Source organism: Cyclopterus lumpus, chromosome 17 (genome assembly GCF_009769545.1).
Source record: "Cyclopterus lumpus isolate fCycLum1 chromosome 17, fCycLum1.pri, whole genome shotgun sequence".
NCBI lineage: Eukaryota > Metazoa > Chordata > Actinopteri > Perciformes > Cyclopteridae > Cyclopterus > Cyclopterus lumpus.
This window is the reverse complement of record NC_046982.1, coordinates 5,870,932-5,889,299: the sequence shown is the minus strand read 5'-3', so window position 1 is coordinate 5,889,299 and position 18,368 is coordinate 5,870,932. Positions and strand designations below refer to the sequence as shown.

Sequence of the window (18,368 nt, the reverse complement as noted above, 5' to 3'; positions counted from 1 at the left end):
GCATTAGAGGGCGCAATTTCCCCCTTTTTAAACACAATGTGGCGCTGCATATTGTTTACAGTTTGTTGCCTTTTTGAACAGCATTCAATAAAAATCAGTATTATTATACAGTATCAATGTGTGACGTGCAAAATACATTAAGATAAAGAACCACCGGCAATCAACTGATAATGAGTCCCCCGTGTCTAAAACCTAAGCAGTCTAACATAAATAATAGTGTTTTGTGGTTATTGCCTTAGCCATGAAAAGAAGGGTGTGGGTAACAACTTTGTTTTAAGGAGAACGAATGTCTTGGATTGGTTGCGCGTTCAAATAGTTCGAACTGCGCAATTTGTCGATTTGTCGTTCGGCTCAGTGTTTGCACTCTCTTTGTTGTTAATAATTATAACGTTATGCATGTTGTGGAGCAATAAGGCTTTTAATCACAGGCTAAGAGTAAAAGCAAAGCCGTGCCGAGTCTAACGCGAAGGTCACCCAGTTGATTCCAGCCCTCCATGAGGGCGGGCTGGTTCAGGAGGGGGAGGTTTACAACCCTCTACTTTCCAGCTAAAGGTCTCCGGGGAGTATCAAACTACCACGTCTGCATCGGGAAGAGAGGGGAAGAGGAGAGGGGATCAAAATAAACCGGCTGTAGGATAGAGAAGTCGAGGAGTCGGGACTGCTTCATGAAAACGAGGTCGGCTGCAACATCTGGAGCGAAAGCGCAAACTGAATTTGGACATAAAATACGCACAGCCTGCAGCCCCAGAGCCCCCGACAGACTTCCTGCTTCCAGTGAGGTCTAATAGTTTTGGTTAACATTCACCCAAACGCGAGCAGAATGCACACTGGACACACACTTCTCGTGGTTTAGGTAACTCCAGTAATAAGTTGCAGAGGGCGCATATCTTCTGGAAACTCGTTTTGCGCCAAGTTTATTGGATACGTCTTTTCACAGAAAATGTTTTGACGAATAGCAAAGTAAAGATTGCGCAAACTGTTACAGGAAGATCTGTCTATTTTTGTATTTATTTATTATTTTTGGAAAGTCAAGTGATGGCACCAGAGCTCAAATCGCTTGTCCGACTGCTGCTGCTGGCGGTGGTGTGGGAGCTGAGCGCGCATGGAGCGACGGAGCGACACATCAATCCAGAGGTGAGGAATCAATCCAGGTGAGGAACAGGCCAAATGGAGGAGAGCATAACTCCACAAAAGAGGAATAAAGCCAGATACATGAATGCAGAATCAAGCAATAGAATAAATACATCCAGAATTAAGGCATGAAGCCAGATGCATAAATAGAATGAAGCGATAACGATAAATAAATACAGAATTAAAGAATTAAGTTCGATAAATAAATACAGTCATAATTAAGGAATAAAGCCAGATAAATACATATATAATAAAGCCAGAAAAATTAATCAAGGAATAAATCCAGATACATTCAGAATTGAGGAATGAAACCAGATGAATAAATCCAAAATCTAGAAATTAAGCCAGATAAATAACCCAGGATCAAGGAATAAGATCAGATAAGTAAACTCATAATCAAGGAATAAAACTAGATAAATAAACCCGGCATTATGGAATCAAGCCTGATACTGTAAATAAATCCACAGTCAAAATCAAGGAATAAAGCCAGATAAATAAAGTCAAAATAAAGCCAGATAATTAAATCCAGAATCAATGAATAAAGCCAGATAAATAAATCTAGGAAAGAATGCAGAGGGGTGAATGCAGTAGAGGAATAAGCCAGATAATATATATACAAAATAGATCATTAAAACTCAACAAATAAATCTAGAGTAGAAGGATATACAAAGCTTGGATAAGGAAATGCATTTAGGGTTCAGAAAAGTTCAAATGTGTGTGTGACTGAGAAATATGCTGTGCCCTCATATGTAGGATTTAAGGATCTTTCCCTTCTAATTTAAATAATGTTCTGATTTGACAACAACTTTGATTTCACAGGCCTGTATATAATATGGTTTTGTTTGTGACCACCGTCATGGCTTAGTTAAAAGTTTGCATCCTGATGGACAGTTATTTCAACAGTTTGCCCAGGGATCTGGGAATGGCTTTCACCCTGGGTTAGAGGAAACAGACCATAATGATGATAGCGCTAGGGAAAACACAAAAATGCTGAGAGGGCAAAAGTGGTAGTGCAAGAGAAAAAAAGCAAATGAGGAGAATTGCACAAGCTTGTATTGTGGTTGCGGGCAGAGACAGAGGCCATTTTTGTTGGAATGGAGGAGGGGGTGGGTGGGGTGTGGGGGGGGGGGGGGGGGGGGGGGGGGGGGGGGGGGGGGGGGGGGGGGGGGGGGGGGTAGTAGTTGTGGGTGCAGTTATATTCAGAGGGATGGGGGAGATGTAATTGTTGACATCTGTCCAGGATGTGAGGTGGGTGTATTAACCCAGTGAGCTGATACCAGGTCTAAGTAGCGCAGGGAAGAGTTTCCTGTTCTTCTCTGTTCTGTTCCGTCACATCTGATCTGATCTGTCTGCAGTGTCAGCAGTCCTCCACCCTCACAGCCAGCGTAGCTTCAGGAAGTTCTGTATTTATCTTGTAGGACATCGTTATGATACCCCTACACACCTGCTTCCCACATAAGTCAATACTTCTTATGGTGGGCCATACAGTGGGGTCAAACGTCTCTCTCGTCATTTTATCCTGCCTACGGAATTATAATTTTTGCTCAGCCAGTGGAAGAAAACTCCATTGACCTACTTAAGACGGTCAACTTAAAGGCACAATCTGTGATTTCAATGTTTAAATGGCCCAGCACCACCATATGTTAGCACACGAGCAAGATATATCTATATTTCCCAATTAAGATCAAGTAAGAAATACACAACAATATGCTCTTTCTCTATAAATCAAATGGCTTATGTGTGAGTTGTTTGTAAAGTTATCAAATGAGCATATATGTAGCCAGTGGCTAACACAGTAGCTTTAGGGATGCACATTTTAAGGAATTTCCTGAATGGATTATTAGATGAGATACCAATGGATTGTAAAAAATGACGCAACATTGTGCTCTGACTCTCCTGATGCTGTGCTACAAATGTCTTTATAAAGGTCCAAACTATTTATTATATCAACTAAATGACTTCTAGGCTTTAATGGTGGACACACATTGGAGGAGATTCAACATACGGAAGGTCTGAACCTTAAAACAACGTTTAAGCCATGTTTATTGTATCAGCAAAAAGAGCTGCCGGAAATGTCTGACAATAAAAGAAAGGTTTAATTTTGTGGGGTTTTTTCTTCCTGTAATTGATCCTGGAGGAAAACAGCAACGATGTGATAGTTATCAACCATGAACTGAATGTACAGTAGGAATTGAAACATGGAGATGAGTTACAAGTTCTTTGGAGTTGATCCTCTTGTATCTACACGATCAAAAAGAACAGCGACATCAACATGTACCAACCGGTAACCCAATGAACGGGGGCGTCGGACATGTCTAATGTCCGCATGAGAGGAAATGGAACTTTTAGCTCCATCACAATGGAACATACATGATTTTCGTGGTAGTGGGAAGTAGAAAAGCCATCAAGTTTCTGTAGAAAATTGATGGGGCCAGCTCGGCCTGAAGTGCCCTGTAAAGTGTGTTTGTTCAATAAGTTTATGTTCATTTAGTGATTCACCTCCTATGTTTGATGAGTTTTGTTCTTATAAAAAACACTGCTTCCTGTCTCTATATTTACTTCATTCAAACATGAGATGTTTCTGATCGCATACGTTGCCTCCACAAACCAACTGAGTTAATGAACAATAAGTGTAATTAAGTGAGTGGTTGATTCTTGTTCCGCTGGTCTGAGTGGGTTGGTGAACAGTCGGGGGTTGGGAGGATGCAGAGGTCATTTCCTGTGGTCTGTGGTAGAGACAGGAAGTGGGCAGTGGGTTTTCGTTCACCGCTAAAAAACACCTTGGTGTGTCAGCAACCAAGTCTGTGTGAGACTCACTGGCACACTCACACACACACACACACGCACACATACACACACCTAATCTCGTATGTGCACAGATCTTTTCTTTTGCACACTCACACAGGAATGGCTACATGCTGAGGTCATTCACTGCAGAGGAAGATAAATGTACATGGGGCGAGATGATGAAAGCAAAGCCGGGGAAGACAGTGAGGAGGCTGTTGATGACTAGAAAGGAGGGCATTGTGGCGATGCGAGTGATGCAATCTGGGAAAAGGACAGTTGGGAAATGGAGCAATTATCCAGTTGAATTGGACAGGATGTAGATCACAGCTGTCATACACACACATCCTGTATGAATTAGTCACCTTCCTTGCTTGCTAAGCAGTGAGCGAATTCAGACTGCTTTAACTGGTAACTTTGAACCAGTCCAAGCTTGATGTCCGACGAGTCTTTCAACGGAAAGGAAGGAAGGAAGAAGGGTACGTAGTTTTTAGACAAAGCCACATCCTTAAGATCGCCAGAGGGTGGCCTGAGGGCGGCCTCCCTGAGGACAAATAGGAGGTGTTAAAGGAAATAAGGTAATACGCAAAGTCATTACCTCATTTCCTGTTCATAAAGGAAGCGAGCAACGAGACAAATCTCAGGGAAGCATTTTCCTGCCTTTGAGATTTGCTTGGGATTGTCTTGATGCTCAAATGACATTGGCAGAGATGAATTTTGTTTCCACTCTTGTGTCACAAAGTCTTATTGTTGTTGGCTGGAGAATGGTTGTTTTAATAGACAGCAGCTGGTGGATTTAAACACACATTTATACACATTTAAAGACCTTTTTACATCCGTGTTGAAGAGCTTCTGGCCAGAGGGGTCAGTAACATCACACATGTTATCCTAAAGGAACAGCATTAGGCTCGGACAAATTTTCATACAGCATGAAGAATTCTTTTAAGTCCGATTTTAACTTGTTGCGCTGAATATACCTACAGTACACAAAAACTCCCTCACACACGCAAAAGCACACAATCACAAGGCAATAATGAGCTGTTGCAAGTGTAGTGGGAGCTCACGTCGGACATAATACTGAAGCCCTCTGGACAGACTGAGTGGATGTGTCATGAGGACCTGCGTGTGTGTGCTGTATACCCAGCATGCCTCAGTTGGACTCCCATTGCTGTTGACCAAAGTTTCTTTCCATTGGCCCCCACCAAACGGAACAACTGACTCTTTCTTTTCTGAAATGTAATCCCTCCGTCTCCCTCTTGTCATCCTATGCAAAATGAGCACTCTGCCTCCTGACATCCAGAGCAGCCGCTGTTTGATTCCTGTGGATCTTCCATTAAACAATGAACTCACATTCGCTGCATATGAACGAGCTGCTTCCTCGAAGTACCGTTGTTCTGTGCTTGTCTATGTTAGTGCGTTGTTGGAAATTAAAGGATAAAGAGTGACGTTGACACTATATAAAGTGTGTTTATGCAGCAGTTTGAAGTGTTCTACATCAGTGGTTCACAGTCAGGGGTACAGTAGGTTACCTCAGGGTGCATGTGGAAAGATTGTGGAGTAACCTAGCTCGATGTATTAGAAACTAATTTAATTTGTTTTTGAATAAAATAAATCCTATTGTCATATTAAGTCCGCTGTAGTACGTGAACACCAGGTTTTGAGAGTGCTGGAACACTATTTAGCTAGCAAACAGTTAGCTAAAAGGGTAAACAATTAAAAGAATTAGCATGAAGTAATATATACATGGTTGAAATAGTTAGCTTAAAGTAATGGATGCACAGTGAAATAGTTAACTAAAAGTAATATATACATGGTTGAAATAGTTAGCTTAAAGTAATGGATGAACAGTGAAGTAGTTAACTAAAAGTAATGGATGAACAGTGAAATAGTTAACTTAAAGTAATGGATACACTGTAAAGTAGTTAACTTAAAGTAATGGATGAACAGTGAAATAGTTAACTTAAAGTAATGGATAAATTGTTAAGTAGTTAGATTAAAGTACGGTAATGGATAAATAGTTTAAATAGCTTAAAGTACTACATAAATGGGTTAAAATAGCTAATATTTGAACATACAGTTAAAATAGTTTGCACAAAGTAATGGTTGAGATTGCTTGCTAAAAGTAATGTATAAATAATGAAAATGATGGGTTGACAAGGCTGTGCGCGTACGAGTGGTTCAGAACCACTGCTCTACATCAAAGGACTGTATTAGCTTGGGCTCTCTTCTCCTACGCCATAGAGACCATTCCCTCTTCCTGCTACTGCTGTAGCTACTCAGCCCATTAGCCTGGTCAGAAATAGCAGAGTGCAACAGTGAATAAGACTTTGTCAAGTCACCCGAGGGACCGGAGAAAGAGGTGTGTGAGCCTAAAAGATAAAACAAGTGTTCAGTGTCACTCAACAGCAGTCTTTTGACTAATTTTGTCGAAAAGAAAACACAGTGAATGTCTGAAAGAGAAGAATAAGGTTTCAAGCACCCCTTTTCCTTATAATCACAGTGAAATATACATTCTGAGATGCTAACGCTTGTGTTTGACTTTTCCGCTTATGTGGATGTGTTGGAACAGTGTAAAACAGTGAGTCTTTATGTGTCCACTGGAGCTCCATGGGTGAGTCAGAACCAGAAAGGGCTCATTCAGGGGTGACGTCTAAACACTGAGAACTCCATGTCAGAGTGAGATTAGACCATCAAGGGCCTCCAAAATGCCATTCTGCCATTCACTGCTGCCTAACTCACAGTATAGCCATGTTTTACATAAAAAACATACAGACTTGCACACATATTCAGATAATCTATGTCAGCACTACCTTGCTTTGTACTGTACACTATTAAACATGCTTAAACATGTTCTGCCTTCATTGAATCTTGCAACAGATGAGCTACAGATGTTTTTTCTAGATCTCACCACCTAAATCTAAATGGGCTTATAGCATTTTTTCTGTTTTGTTATTTTGTAGCTGACAGGAAGTAAACAGGGATCACAGCTGTTGCCCCATTAACAGAATGGCAATGAAAATGCCCATACAGCAACACTTGAGTGGCTCTGGGTGTGGTTGTTTATAAGTATTTACCCTGAAGTCTCTGGGTTTTCCATGAGAGAGGGATGAGGGAGAGGAGAGGAGAAGGGGTGGAGTGACGAGGAGAAGACAGGGACATGGACGTGGGGGAAAGAGTTTGACTCTGAGGTTTGGATGCGCAGAGGAAGAAATTCCCAGTTAAATTACTGACTGACGTTGCTGCTCCACTGGAGACATCAGTTGAGGTTGCCCAAGGCCTGAGTCTCACCCTGGGACACTCCCTATCTTTCTCTCTTCTCTCTTTCCAATCCTCTTCACTGCCCAAACACCCACTACGCCCATCTTTTTTTAATCATAACTATGCAAAGCAGATCACAGTAAGTTGAGTCACATCGAGCCCTAGCGAATCAAAACGCATCCCAAAAGTTCACGACGAGCTCACAAAGTGATTGTGTACAGCAGAATATCAAAGGAGGTTTTGGTTTTCCCTGCGCTCACAATAGCCTCAGTGTTATTCATCAGCTCTCGCTTGAGAGGGGGAAGAGTGTAGGAGACGCTGTGTGGGAGAGGTGCAGAGCGGCTGGTAGAGGTCCAGATGTCAGACCGGCACCGCAGAGAAATGGCTTTCCAGGGGAAAGCAAGGTCAAGCTAAGCTGAGACCCAGGGAACTCACTGCCCATCATGTGTGCAGGTATACGTGTTGCAATCTGCACTGAAACACAAACAAGTAGCTGCAGAATAACTTCAATGTAGAAACTGAAGTTAATGTTTAACTCTCTGAGGGGGTTTCCTTGTTCAGTTTCTGTCTCGCGGGGGTTTTGTTGAAACCTGAACTGCCTTTGTTTGACGCTTTAATGTCGGCTTAAGCGTGGCATTTTTCTTAAATGCTGACCGTAGTGTAAATGAAATATGTTTTTCAGTGGAGAGATGAACGTCGATGGCTGAATAGCTTTTGTGTTTAGTCATTGAACAGAGAGACATGCCAGGTGCTTGAAATGATGTTGCCCTGACTGTCCCAATATCCAGATATCAAAACACTGAAAGACTCAAGAGCTTATTTTCTGCTGTCAGTGAGGAATGTGTTGTTGCTGCAGTCGCATAAAAACATCTTGAACTTGTAATGTCATAATCAACATAATACCAAGTTGTTCCTCTACCCTGGATCGGCTTTGTTAAACAACAAGAATCAGGTGCAATAGGACTTGTTTATGGGTCTGTTTCTAATTAAAGTGTTTTTTTTCTCCCATGTCATGAGACTGGAGTTTCCTTGGTTTCATTTTGTCTCATGGCTCATATACTGGTTTCTCCTTTATGTCTTGCTTCAAAGTCATGGCTGCAGCAGTACGGTTACCTGCCCCCGGGGGACTTGAGGACGCACGCCCTCCGCTCCCCTCACTCCGTCTCCTCGGCCATCGGCTCCATGCAGAAGTTCTACGGCCTCACCGTCACTGGCACCTTTGACACCAACACGATTGAGTGAGCGACCTCAAACTGCTGCGTTCCGCATGTAGAAACGGTGCCGGCCTTTTCAAACTTACGCTATCTCCCCGCCGTGTTTTGAGTGGACTGCGTCTCGTCTTTCCGCAGGGCCATGCAGAGGCCGCGCTGTGGCGTGCCAGATAAGTTTGGGGCCGAGCTGAAGAGCAACCTGAGGAGGAAGAGATACGCCATCCAGGGCCTGAAGTGGAACAAGAATGAAATCACTTTCTCGTAAGTAAATGTGGATGATGGAACTTAGCTTTGTACTCAATGAACCGACTCGAGAAAGCCCAAACTGGTGAGGGGACTAATGAGCAACTGAAAGATTGTTCTTTTCTATAATGAGGATATAATTACATGTCTTATCTTTCTCACCCCCCCCCCCCCCCCCCCCCCCCCCCCCCCTCACCCTCACACAACCACACACTCTGCAGTATACAGAACTACACCCCTAAGGTGGGTGAGTACGAGAGCAACCAGGCCATCAGGAAGGCCTTCAAGGTGTGGGAGGGCGTCACCCCGCTTCGTTTCCGGGAAATCCCCTACAGTTACATACGGGACAAGGTGGAGGAGTTTGCCGACATTATGCTCTTCTTCGCCGAGGGTTTCCACGGGGACAGCAGCCCATTCGATGGAGAGGGGGGCTTCCTAGCGCATGCCTATTTCCCCAGTCACGGCATCGGCGGGGACACCCACTTTGATGCGGCTGAGCCGTGGACTGTTGGGAACAAGAATCTGTTCGGTGAGGCTCTGTTGAATCTGTGTTGAAACTGACATTTTGATAAATGAGGGGGAACTTTTTTCAATTGTGGTTACCCTAAAACTGATGATGCCACAACGTTGGGAGGCACTCTGTATGTTGGGAGTCGGCAGCACTCTGAATTGTGTGGGCCAAACACAAGCAGCAACATATCCAGTCTTGTGCCGGTACATTTAAGGGAGTTAATACTCTGTTAATGCTGCAGAAATTAAGAAGTGTTTAATTCTGGCTCAGACAAGCAGCGTTGCACTGTCAGCTGTTTGAGTGACACATCTCCTTATGATCTGCAGATGATTCACTCTTTGATTTACTGAAGTATTTTGAGTCACTTCAAAATGAGGAAACGGCAACATTTACTCCTTCTTCAGTATATATTGCCTCAACAGCACAAGAGGAACACTTATTTTGAGTTAAATGACGTTTTGGTGTTGACACTGTTTCAGGTAATGATTTGTTCCTGGTTGCGGTCCATGAACTGGGCCATGCTCTGGGTCTGGAGCACTCCGGTGACCCTTCAGCCATCATGGCTCCCTTTTACCAGTGGATGGACACCGACAACTTCCAACTTCCTGACGACGATCGCAGAGGCGTACAGCAACTTTATGGTGCGTTAGCTGACACTTTGCGATCCAAATCACTCTCTTTATTTTCCTAACTGAAGTGATACATTGTTGATGTGTAAGACCCGTTCGCTTTTTGTTGAATATTTTGTTTGTGTGATCCTTGGTACTCTGTTGCCTGCTGCTAGGATTATTTAGTTTCTCCATGGGGGCTCATTACGCTTCACTGGAGCCAACAGAACCAGCAGTAGATGGAGTCAAGTGTAAATGTTGACATTAGGTTTACTAAAATCCTTTTCACATAGGTTCTGGATCAGGCCCTCAGCCCCCAGATGTTTCACCCCGCACGCCGAACCCCAACCCAGAGCCCACATATCCACCTGACAAGCCTCACTATGGCCCCAACATCTGTGACGGACACTTTGACACCATCGCCATCCTCAGGGGAGAAATGTTTGTGTTCAAGGTAAACGCTCACAACCTTGTTGGACTAGTATTATGACTGTTATGACGCGCAGGCTGTTTATTAAATCTCTTTTCCCTTTCAGGATAAATGGTTCTGGAGGGTCCGTAACAACCAGGTTCTGGATGGATATCCCATGCCGAATGGCCACTTTTGGAGGGGATTGCCCACCCATGTCAATTCCGCCTTTGAAAGGGAAGATGGGAAATTTGTTTTCTTTAAAGGCAAGTCTGGCTTCACAATAGTAACATAACATTGAAACGGTCAACATCTTGCCGTTATCTCATGTGTGTAACTCTCTCTCTCTCTCTCTCTCTCTCCAGGGGACAGGTACTGGGTATTCACTGAATCAGTTCTGGATCCTAGTTTCCCGAAGAGTCTAACGGAAATGGGCACTGGGCTTCCCAAAGATCGAATAGACGCTGCTCTCTACTACACCCCCACTGGACAGACATATTACTTCAGAGCCAACAAGTTAGTCATCTTCTTGAGTGTGTGTGTATGTGTGTGTGTGCGTGTGTGTGTGTGTGTGTGCGTGTGTGTGTGTGTGTGCGTGTGTGTGTGTGTGTGTGCGTGTGTGTGTGTGTGTGTTATATACCGCAATGAAACTGTTCTGAAGTTTATAAACTACTGATTCCAAAGAGCGTCCATTTGTGTCAATACCAACGAAATGATATGTTTGAATATTGACCATATAAGGTAAAGGACCAGACGTTAGCCACTTATCCTGAATTACAAACCTGCATTTCATTTAAACATTGAAATAAACTCGGAGGAACTTTAAAGCTTGCTAAGCCCCACCGTGTTTACACTATAGTGAAATGTGGCAATCGGGGATTACAGTGCAAACAGCCACCCACGTAAACAGAGTCCATGACAAGTGTATGCTGTTATTAAAAAAAAGAAAAAGAAAACATCTATCGGCCATATTTTGACAGAAAAACCCCATATTGTGATCTCCTTGATGGTTTAGTTCAGCAGAATCACTAAAGCACATTTTCAAGTTGTTGGGGTCAAGAGAAAGTCAAGTCTCCTAATCAAGTCTTCAGTCAAGTCTCTTGTCTTTTACAAGTCACATGTTCCTTAAAGGAATCTACGTAAAGAACAAGTCCCAAAACCTTTTGGCCAAAGAAAAGTCTCCCAAATCTCTTTACAAGTCCGGTCTTCTGTCTGTCAGAAGTCAAGACTCAAGTCTTTCAGGGCTCTGAATGAGACCATGAACTCACCATAGCCCGTTTCTGTCTTGACCCAGATATTACCGTTTCAACGAAGGTTCACGAAGCGTCGACAGCGACTATCCAAAGGCTATTAGTGTGTGGCAAGGAGTGCCTGACAACATCAAGGCCGCCTTCATGAGCAAGGACCAAGGTAGGATATCACCTGGACTTTCTTTCTCACACCTTAGTGTGAACCAATACTTGTAGATGTTGCTTTTCAGGTTGTTCTTCTCACATTTCTTTCTTCAACCCCTCCAGCGTACACCTACTTCTACAAAGCCAACAAGTACTGGAAGTTCAACAACCAGATGATGCGCGTGGAGCCGGGATACCCCAAATCTGCACTTCGGGACTGGATGGGCTGCCCCAACGAAGACCCCAAGACGGACGGAGGAGGAGGCGGAGGAGGAGGAGGCGGAGGAGGACACGACAAGGACAAAGAGAGGGAGAAGGACAAGGACCGGGAGGATAAGGACAGAACCAGAGACAGGGAAAGGGAAAGAGAGAGGGAGACGGACACGGAGAAGGAGGAGGAGACGGAGGTGATCATTATTGAAGTGGACGAGGAGGAAGGGCTAGGGGGTGGCAGTGGAGCAGCTGCTGTGGTGGTGCCGCTGTTCCTGTTAGTGTGTGTGATTGCGACTCTGGCCGCCTTGGTGTTTTTCCGTCGGTACGGGACCCCCCGCCGACTCCTCTACTGCCAACGATCTTTACTGGACAAGGTGTAGACGGAGGAGGAGGAGGTGGAGGAGGAGGAGGAGGAGGAGGAGACAGGGAGAGAACGAGAACAAAAAATGTGGAAGGAAATCTTAAACACAGATAATGAGAGCAGAAGAGATTTTTAAAAAACTATTAAAGAAAACTGGCGAACGAGCAGGAGGAGAAGCACCAGAGTTGCATTTTTAATCAATATTCGTACCACTGCCAGATTCCTTTTGCTCCATCGCTCAACCACTCCATCCTTCCATTTCTTTTCTCTCCCCCCCCCCCCCCCCCCCTCTCTCTCTCTCCTCGTGGTTACTGACGCCAGGTCTTTGCTGTTTGTTTTAGCCTCTTTTTTTTTTTTTTTTTCAAAGTCTTATTCTTAGTTCCTGTCCGAGGTCAGTGAATTCCCGCTTGGAACCTGCATCTCCATGACGCATGTTCTCGCATGTTCGAGGAGCGCGTTTGATCCTCCGTGCCTTCTTGTTCCCCGAGCAACACATTTGGAAAGCACAGTGGCGTTGTCACGGTGGTTTTTAATCTTCCAGTAGAGTACTATGTCAGAGCCAGTATGGACCATTAAAAGGAAAACAAAACATTAGCTTAAGTCTTTCTGAAGCCTGAGATACAGTCGTATCAGAGTAAAGCAATAAACACCCTTTAGTGTTGATTATTATTATAAATGATGTTGTCATTATTATTATGACTAATACTATTCTTGTTGTTGTCCTACATGTAAAGAATTTTTTTTTTTGTTGTACATTGTCATTAAAACGTCCTGCTGGACAGTGACATACAGTTTTTAAAGTGGCCTTAATTTTATAAATGTGTGGGGACAGTGAATGGGGAAGGGGGTTTATGTATTCTTGAAACTTGATTGTTTTTTGTTTTGTTTTTTTTTTACCTCGAATCAATCACAAATGAAATAAATTGAAGATCTGAAAATGGCTCCTTTTTTTTCCTCATTGTAGTTTTGAATTCATGGTGCTACATTACGAGTCCGGGGTTATGAGTAGTTTAACAATGATAATGATACTAGTGATACTGATGCTGATAACCATCTAGCTTCCTCAATGAGATTGTGTGTGTGCGTTTCTTTACTCACTTATATTTTTTAAGCTTTCCCTACATAATAAAGTAACTTCAAAAGGCTTTCTGTGCTTTGATTTTCACTCCGTAAGCCATTTAATATTCCGTTCTTTATGTCATCTTTCTGTGAACTGCTTAGAGCAGAACTGGAGGCCTCTTATGCTCTCATATTGATCTCGCCATTGGGTCCTCACCATGTCTTCCTGGACCTCCAGGTTTTTTGCTCCCCCGACTGCAATACTCTTCTTTTACTGGGGCTCGGAAACTGGCAGGCCAGAATCTGGGTCGGAAAAAGCGGACTGGATCCAAAGCTTAAGTAGGAACAGGGATGAAGAGGATTGTGTAAAGTCGTTGCTATACAGTTAGACGGTGTGTGTGTGTGTGTGTGTGTGTGTGTGTTCTTGTCCATACTTATGAGGACCAAAGCCTCTTCACAAGAGAAGGTGGATGAGGGAAGTGGACCACAAGTTCTTTGGATCTGGGGTTTGATAAGCATGTGGCGAGGTTTAATATCCTATGATGAATGTGGTCATTGTAGGTCCCCGCAAGTATAGCAATACAAACATGCTCTCGTGCATGTTTTTGCACCGCTATAAACGCCTTTATTTGTGCATTATGCATGGTGTATATGTCCACTCCCAGCCACCACGAGCCAATAAAAGCTCAAACAGCAAACTCAGCTGTCTCCCCACTCCTTAATGATCCCACTAATGAACAACGGCCGAACAGCCATTACACCCACTGCAAAGATGACTGAGAAAGAGTGGGTCATCGCCTCTGTGATGTGTTATATGATTGCACCAATGGGGCTATATGCAATGAAAATGATGAGGTATTTTCCTATTGTGCCCAAAAGGGTTCGGGCGCCCATTTGTCTCCACTTTGCTGCAGCGTCTTAAAGAGCTGGGCGCTGGAGGGACAAGTCACGAGGCTTTTTGTGGGAGGACGGAGGAGCAGCTGAAGGAGGAGGGAGGAGCAGCTGAAGGAGGAGGGAGGAGCAGCTGAAGGAGGAGGGAGGAGGAGCTGAAGGGGGAGTGAGGAGGGCTAAGTCACATTCGGATGCCAGAGATGGAGCAGAATTCCGTGAGCAACATCTGGAATTCCAACTGCATCATGCAGGCCAGACACACAGCGGGACGCGGGATGGGGGTTGGTTTGGATGTTTTTAATTGGCTTTGGTTTTCTACTGTGTTGGGGTTTCAGTGGGCATCTTGGTCCGTTGGTTACACGATGACCTTTGCTCAAATCATCTCCAAGGGTCAGACGTCAGGCTGCGGGGGTCACGGTACTGATGGTGTCTGTTTTTTTTGCCCCCAGCTGATTGCGCGGAGCGAGGAAAAGATTGGCCTCAGCAGAACCCCTCCCCACGGCGCTCCCCTCTCTCTCTCCTCTCTGTGTAACTGGAGAGCTTTTTCTTCACTGTCTGCGAAATGACTCACTCCTTTTTTCACAAAGCCGGACAAAAGAGCACCGCGGGCACCGGCCTCTTCCAGCCACCTCCACTCCTCAGGCTCTCACATTTCACCCCAGATAAACCAATGAAAAAGTTCATTTCCCCCCGAATTCCCTTTTCCACAAAAGCAGGAGTCACAAACACAGCCTCCTCCGCGCGCCCAGTGCCTCACATCTCCTCCACTCATCTCAAAAAGTCACCCGTCTCCCATCGAGCCCCCACTCAGCAGACGTCATTAACAGGCCCCCCTTTTTGATGTTTCTGCGGGACGCTTTCCGGTTGGCAAGTGAGCGGCCTGCAGGCCGATGAGTGGAAACTTCCAAATAGGGGAAGTCCCGCTCTTGGCTATTGTGTCTCGTAGCCGACCCGAATGTCATGCTGTAATTGCAGGACCGACCTCAGAGAGAAGATTTCATTTTCTTTCTCCCCGTTAAATGAGTCTGAATGATTACCAGAGAACGGTGGATGTTGCACTCTGCCTGGCAACAGGGACGTGAGACGGGGGAAAGGGGCATTTCTGAAGTGGCTATATTGGCTACACGTGGTTTTCATTTGCATCATTAAAGCGCCGCCACATCTCTTACTCTCACACACGCACGCACGGATAGAACATGAAGAGAAAAAAAAGAACGAATGATCACCTGAGGATTAACAACTCCCAGAATGCAATTTGAGATAATGGAGAGCGTTTATATCAATATTCTAACAAATAGCAAACTCAAAAACAACAATGTTCTTTTTAGCCCTGAAAAGCAGATTTGATGAGAGTTCTTCATAGGACACCATCCGCCGCTGACATATGCACAATTTCCAATTCCATTCAAGCGCTCCAGGAAGCCAGCAAGCACAACGCCAGGGGCGTGAGCGGCCATCTTTGAAGTTAATAATCACACAGCAGTGCGTTCCCTGCTGTGAGATGTCAGAACACCAGAAAAAGGGTCTCCCGGGTCTTGGTGGAAGTGTGTCCCTCTATTCGAGTGCTTTCATTGTTTTACAGAAGAGAAACTCAATGCTGACCTTTAAACAAAGTATTACACGAGCAGTTCTAAGAGTAGAGCTGCTGCCAGTGAAAGAGCGAGATCAATACCTAATACTTTTTCCGTTGTGTCAGCATCTTATTATTCCATTTAGCTCCACGCGGGGATGTGCATGGAAAATAACTTTCCCCATTTGTTCAACCTTTTTTGTGTGCGCTCCAGAGGTCCTAATCTCAGGTTTCTGTTTAAATCCGATATGTTAACCGTTTTGGGTTGATGATCGGCTCCGTGCCGGCTTTTGTTCCACTGAGCACAATGTCTGCACTCTGAATCGGGCGTGGTGCCGTGGGAGCGGCCTCTTTAAAAAACCGGAGGCAGCCGTTGAGTGGGCGACAAAAAGATACAGGTGCAAGGAAGTTGAACAATCAACTTGCATTTTATTATTCTTCAGAGCCATGCAGAAAAACACCTCCATCATAGGAGATGCTGATTCAGGCTACCCTCGCCCTGACCCAGCCATATCCGCGAGGAAACCCCCCCCTCCTGCTTCGCTCAGGGCCCTGGTCAGGATTGTGGGCACATTTCATCTGGCAACTAAATATATATACAGTCACTGTCTGGACTCTGAAGACCACAAGAGAGAAGCAGCAAGACCCCTCCCCCCCTTAACCACCCTCCCTAGATCTCCTGTAGTCAGTTAATGAAGTCACGCACAACCTCATGCATGTTTTTTTCTCTCTCTCTCTCGCCTCTTCCAGCGCAACAAGTCACATCTGGTTTCCATAAGCACATACATGTCATCACAAATACAGGGAGGGGGAGACAAGAGGGGAGGACTGAAAGAGGAGGGGGAAGGGTGTGTATGCATCAAGGGAAGTTTGGAACTTCCTGGAGGAGTAAGACCTACTGTCCAGATATCAAACTTTCGTTGCGTGCGTCTTCCAGACTGAAGCCAAAGAACACAAGTCAAAGAACACAAGGAGATCTATAAGAGTATGTGTGTGTGTGTGTGTGTGTGTGTGGGGGGGGGGGGGGGGGGGGGGAGGGGGCATGGTCTAAAGTCAGTGAAACTCAAAGTCAGTGGAGTCAGTGAGACATGCAGAGATCAGAAAGGCCACATCAGACGGTGCCTTTGAAAGCGGAGCTCGTGGGCCTCTATGCTGAGACAGCGCTGGACACAAAGGCCCATGTGGTTACACCGAGGAGGGGGAGGGGGGGTCTGCTTACAGAGCGAAAACTTATTGTTTTTACTGCGCCACTCGTCAGCGGCCCTGCACAGCTGACTGGCTGGTCAGGGAGGCCTTCAGCGTTGAGACACAGGTGGTCCGCTGCGCAGTCACCAGCGGTTCTGTCTAAATAAACAAAAAGAAGAAGAACATGGTCTTGCGTCATCTTTTTTCTCTTCACATCTGGTCCCGGGGCTGTCCAGCCGGTCCACTTTAGATTTACAGGAAGGATCACAGCCAGATCCGGCATTCTTACTGAGCTGGCCTTCCTGGCAAAGGACGCTGCGTTAGTCGCAGTGGGCAGCTTCGCCCGTTGAAGTTGTGCATTTGAAAAAGTGGTAGAAGCAAACTAAAAAAATGTCTTAGTTGGGGTTTCAATGTTAAAGAAACTCCTGTGAGGCATCGACCTCCAATGGTTACAGTGTGCTCTCTAGACATTAGATCACACATTACTATCACCATCTTAAGTCTTCAGATCCGGTCGCTGCCAGTCAAATCTCAGATATTTCAATATTTAATCATTCTTTTTGATATTCGCAACCAATGACAAACACTTGTGTCTCGCCCAATGGAGCCATACCAGTGAATAAACAGAGGAAGACAAATGCGGAGCAAATAGCAACCTTTTTTGGGGGGGGAGGGGGGGGAGTCGTAACTCTGTTCGCTGTCGAGTCCTTCTCGACTGTCGAAGACGAAAACAAGCCGTGAAAGTCGGGGTAAACAACTCGTGTGTGGTTTGTTCCGGTCTGCAAGTTGCAGCAAGCAGATGTTTTTTGACGCAGACAAAAAAAAAAAGACAAGAACCGCGTGATACCTGCCCAGCAGAGGGGCAACGGTAGAAAGTAACTAGAACATTAAGGAGGCAGATATATCCCAGAGAGACCAACTTACCAACACGTGAGGTTGTGGTTGGGTGTCATGAACGATCTCCAGGCAGGAAGGACATTTTCTTTGAGGAAACCCCCGTTGCTTCAATATTGTAGGCTTATTGACAGCGGCCATTATTGCCTCCCCTCAGTTACCACAGTCCCGCTTCTCACTTTAACACTTGATCTCTTCGTGCTTCCCATTTGGCCAACACATCCATCACCCCGCTTGCTGAACAAAAGTTACGAGAGATGAAGGACTAAATGTTTCTGAAGAGCGCTCTCTCATCCCAAGCAGGCTGCTTCAGTGGGAACGGTGTTCCTGGGTCGTCTATAGAGATGCCAGGGCGAGGGATTCGCTGGTCCTCAGAGTCCAGACACACTGTGTTGCATCAGGGCAGAAAAATGTTCTGCTCAGCGACCATAGGGCTGTAATTACATAGGAGCACTGCTGAGCTCAGCGGGATGAATGTCAAGACCGGAGAGATGGAACAGGAGAGGGCAGACGCAGGATTTGCTGGGAAAAGGAGACCGTTGCCATACATAGATCGTATGGTCGCTGGTCAATGTGTGTATCTTCCTTTATGTGCTTAGCTTTTCTGCATTAAGTCATTCCCCTCAACTGACCTGGTCCACAATAT

At 45.1% G+C, this 18,368-nt stretch overlaps 2 protein-coding genes across 3 annotated transcripts in view; one reads left to right on the top strand and one right to left on the bottom strand.

The window, feature by feature from the left end:
* Nucleotides 1-18,282, bottom strand: part of trim110 (tripartite motif containing 110) — a 37,281-nt gene extending 18,999 nt beyond the window's left edge. The window contains exon 1 of the mRNA XM_034556027.1: nt 17,753-18,282. The gene's annotated coding sequence lies outside the window, so the exon portion shown is untranslated. The remainder of the gene's footprint in view (nt 1-17,752) is intronic.
* Nucleotides 490-13,236, top strand: mmp14b (matrix metallopeptidase 14b (membrane-inserted)). Of its 2 annotated transcripts, none has more exons than XM_034555994.1 (10): nt 490-1,134; nt 8,263-8,411; nt 8,523-8,645; nt 8,849-9,156; nt 9,618-9,779; nt 10,040-10,200; nt 10,283-10,421; nt 10,521-10,671; nt 11,450-11,565; nt 11,673-13,236. In XM_034555994.1, the coding sequence occupies exons 1-10, from the start codon at nt 1,036-1,038 to the stop codon at nt 12,140-12,142; spliced, it is 1,878 nt and encodes a 625-aa protein (XP_034411885.1). In that variant the 5' UTR covers nt 490-1,035; the 3' UTR covers nt 12,143-13,236. The 2 variants fall into 2 exon arrangements, with proteins under 2 accessions (XP_034411885.1, XP_034411886.1); XM_034555995.1 differs by lacking the exon at nt 490-1,134 and adding an exon at nt 4,277-4,394 and having other exon boundaries at nt 11,673-12,410.
* Nucleotides 18,283-18,368: the final 86 nt, after the last annotated feature.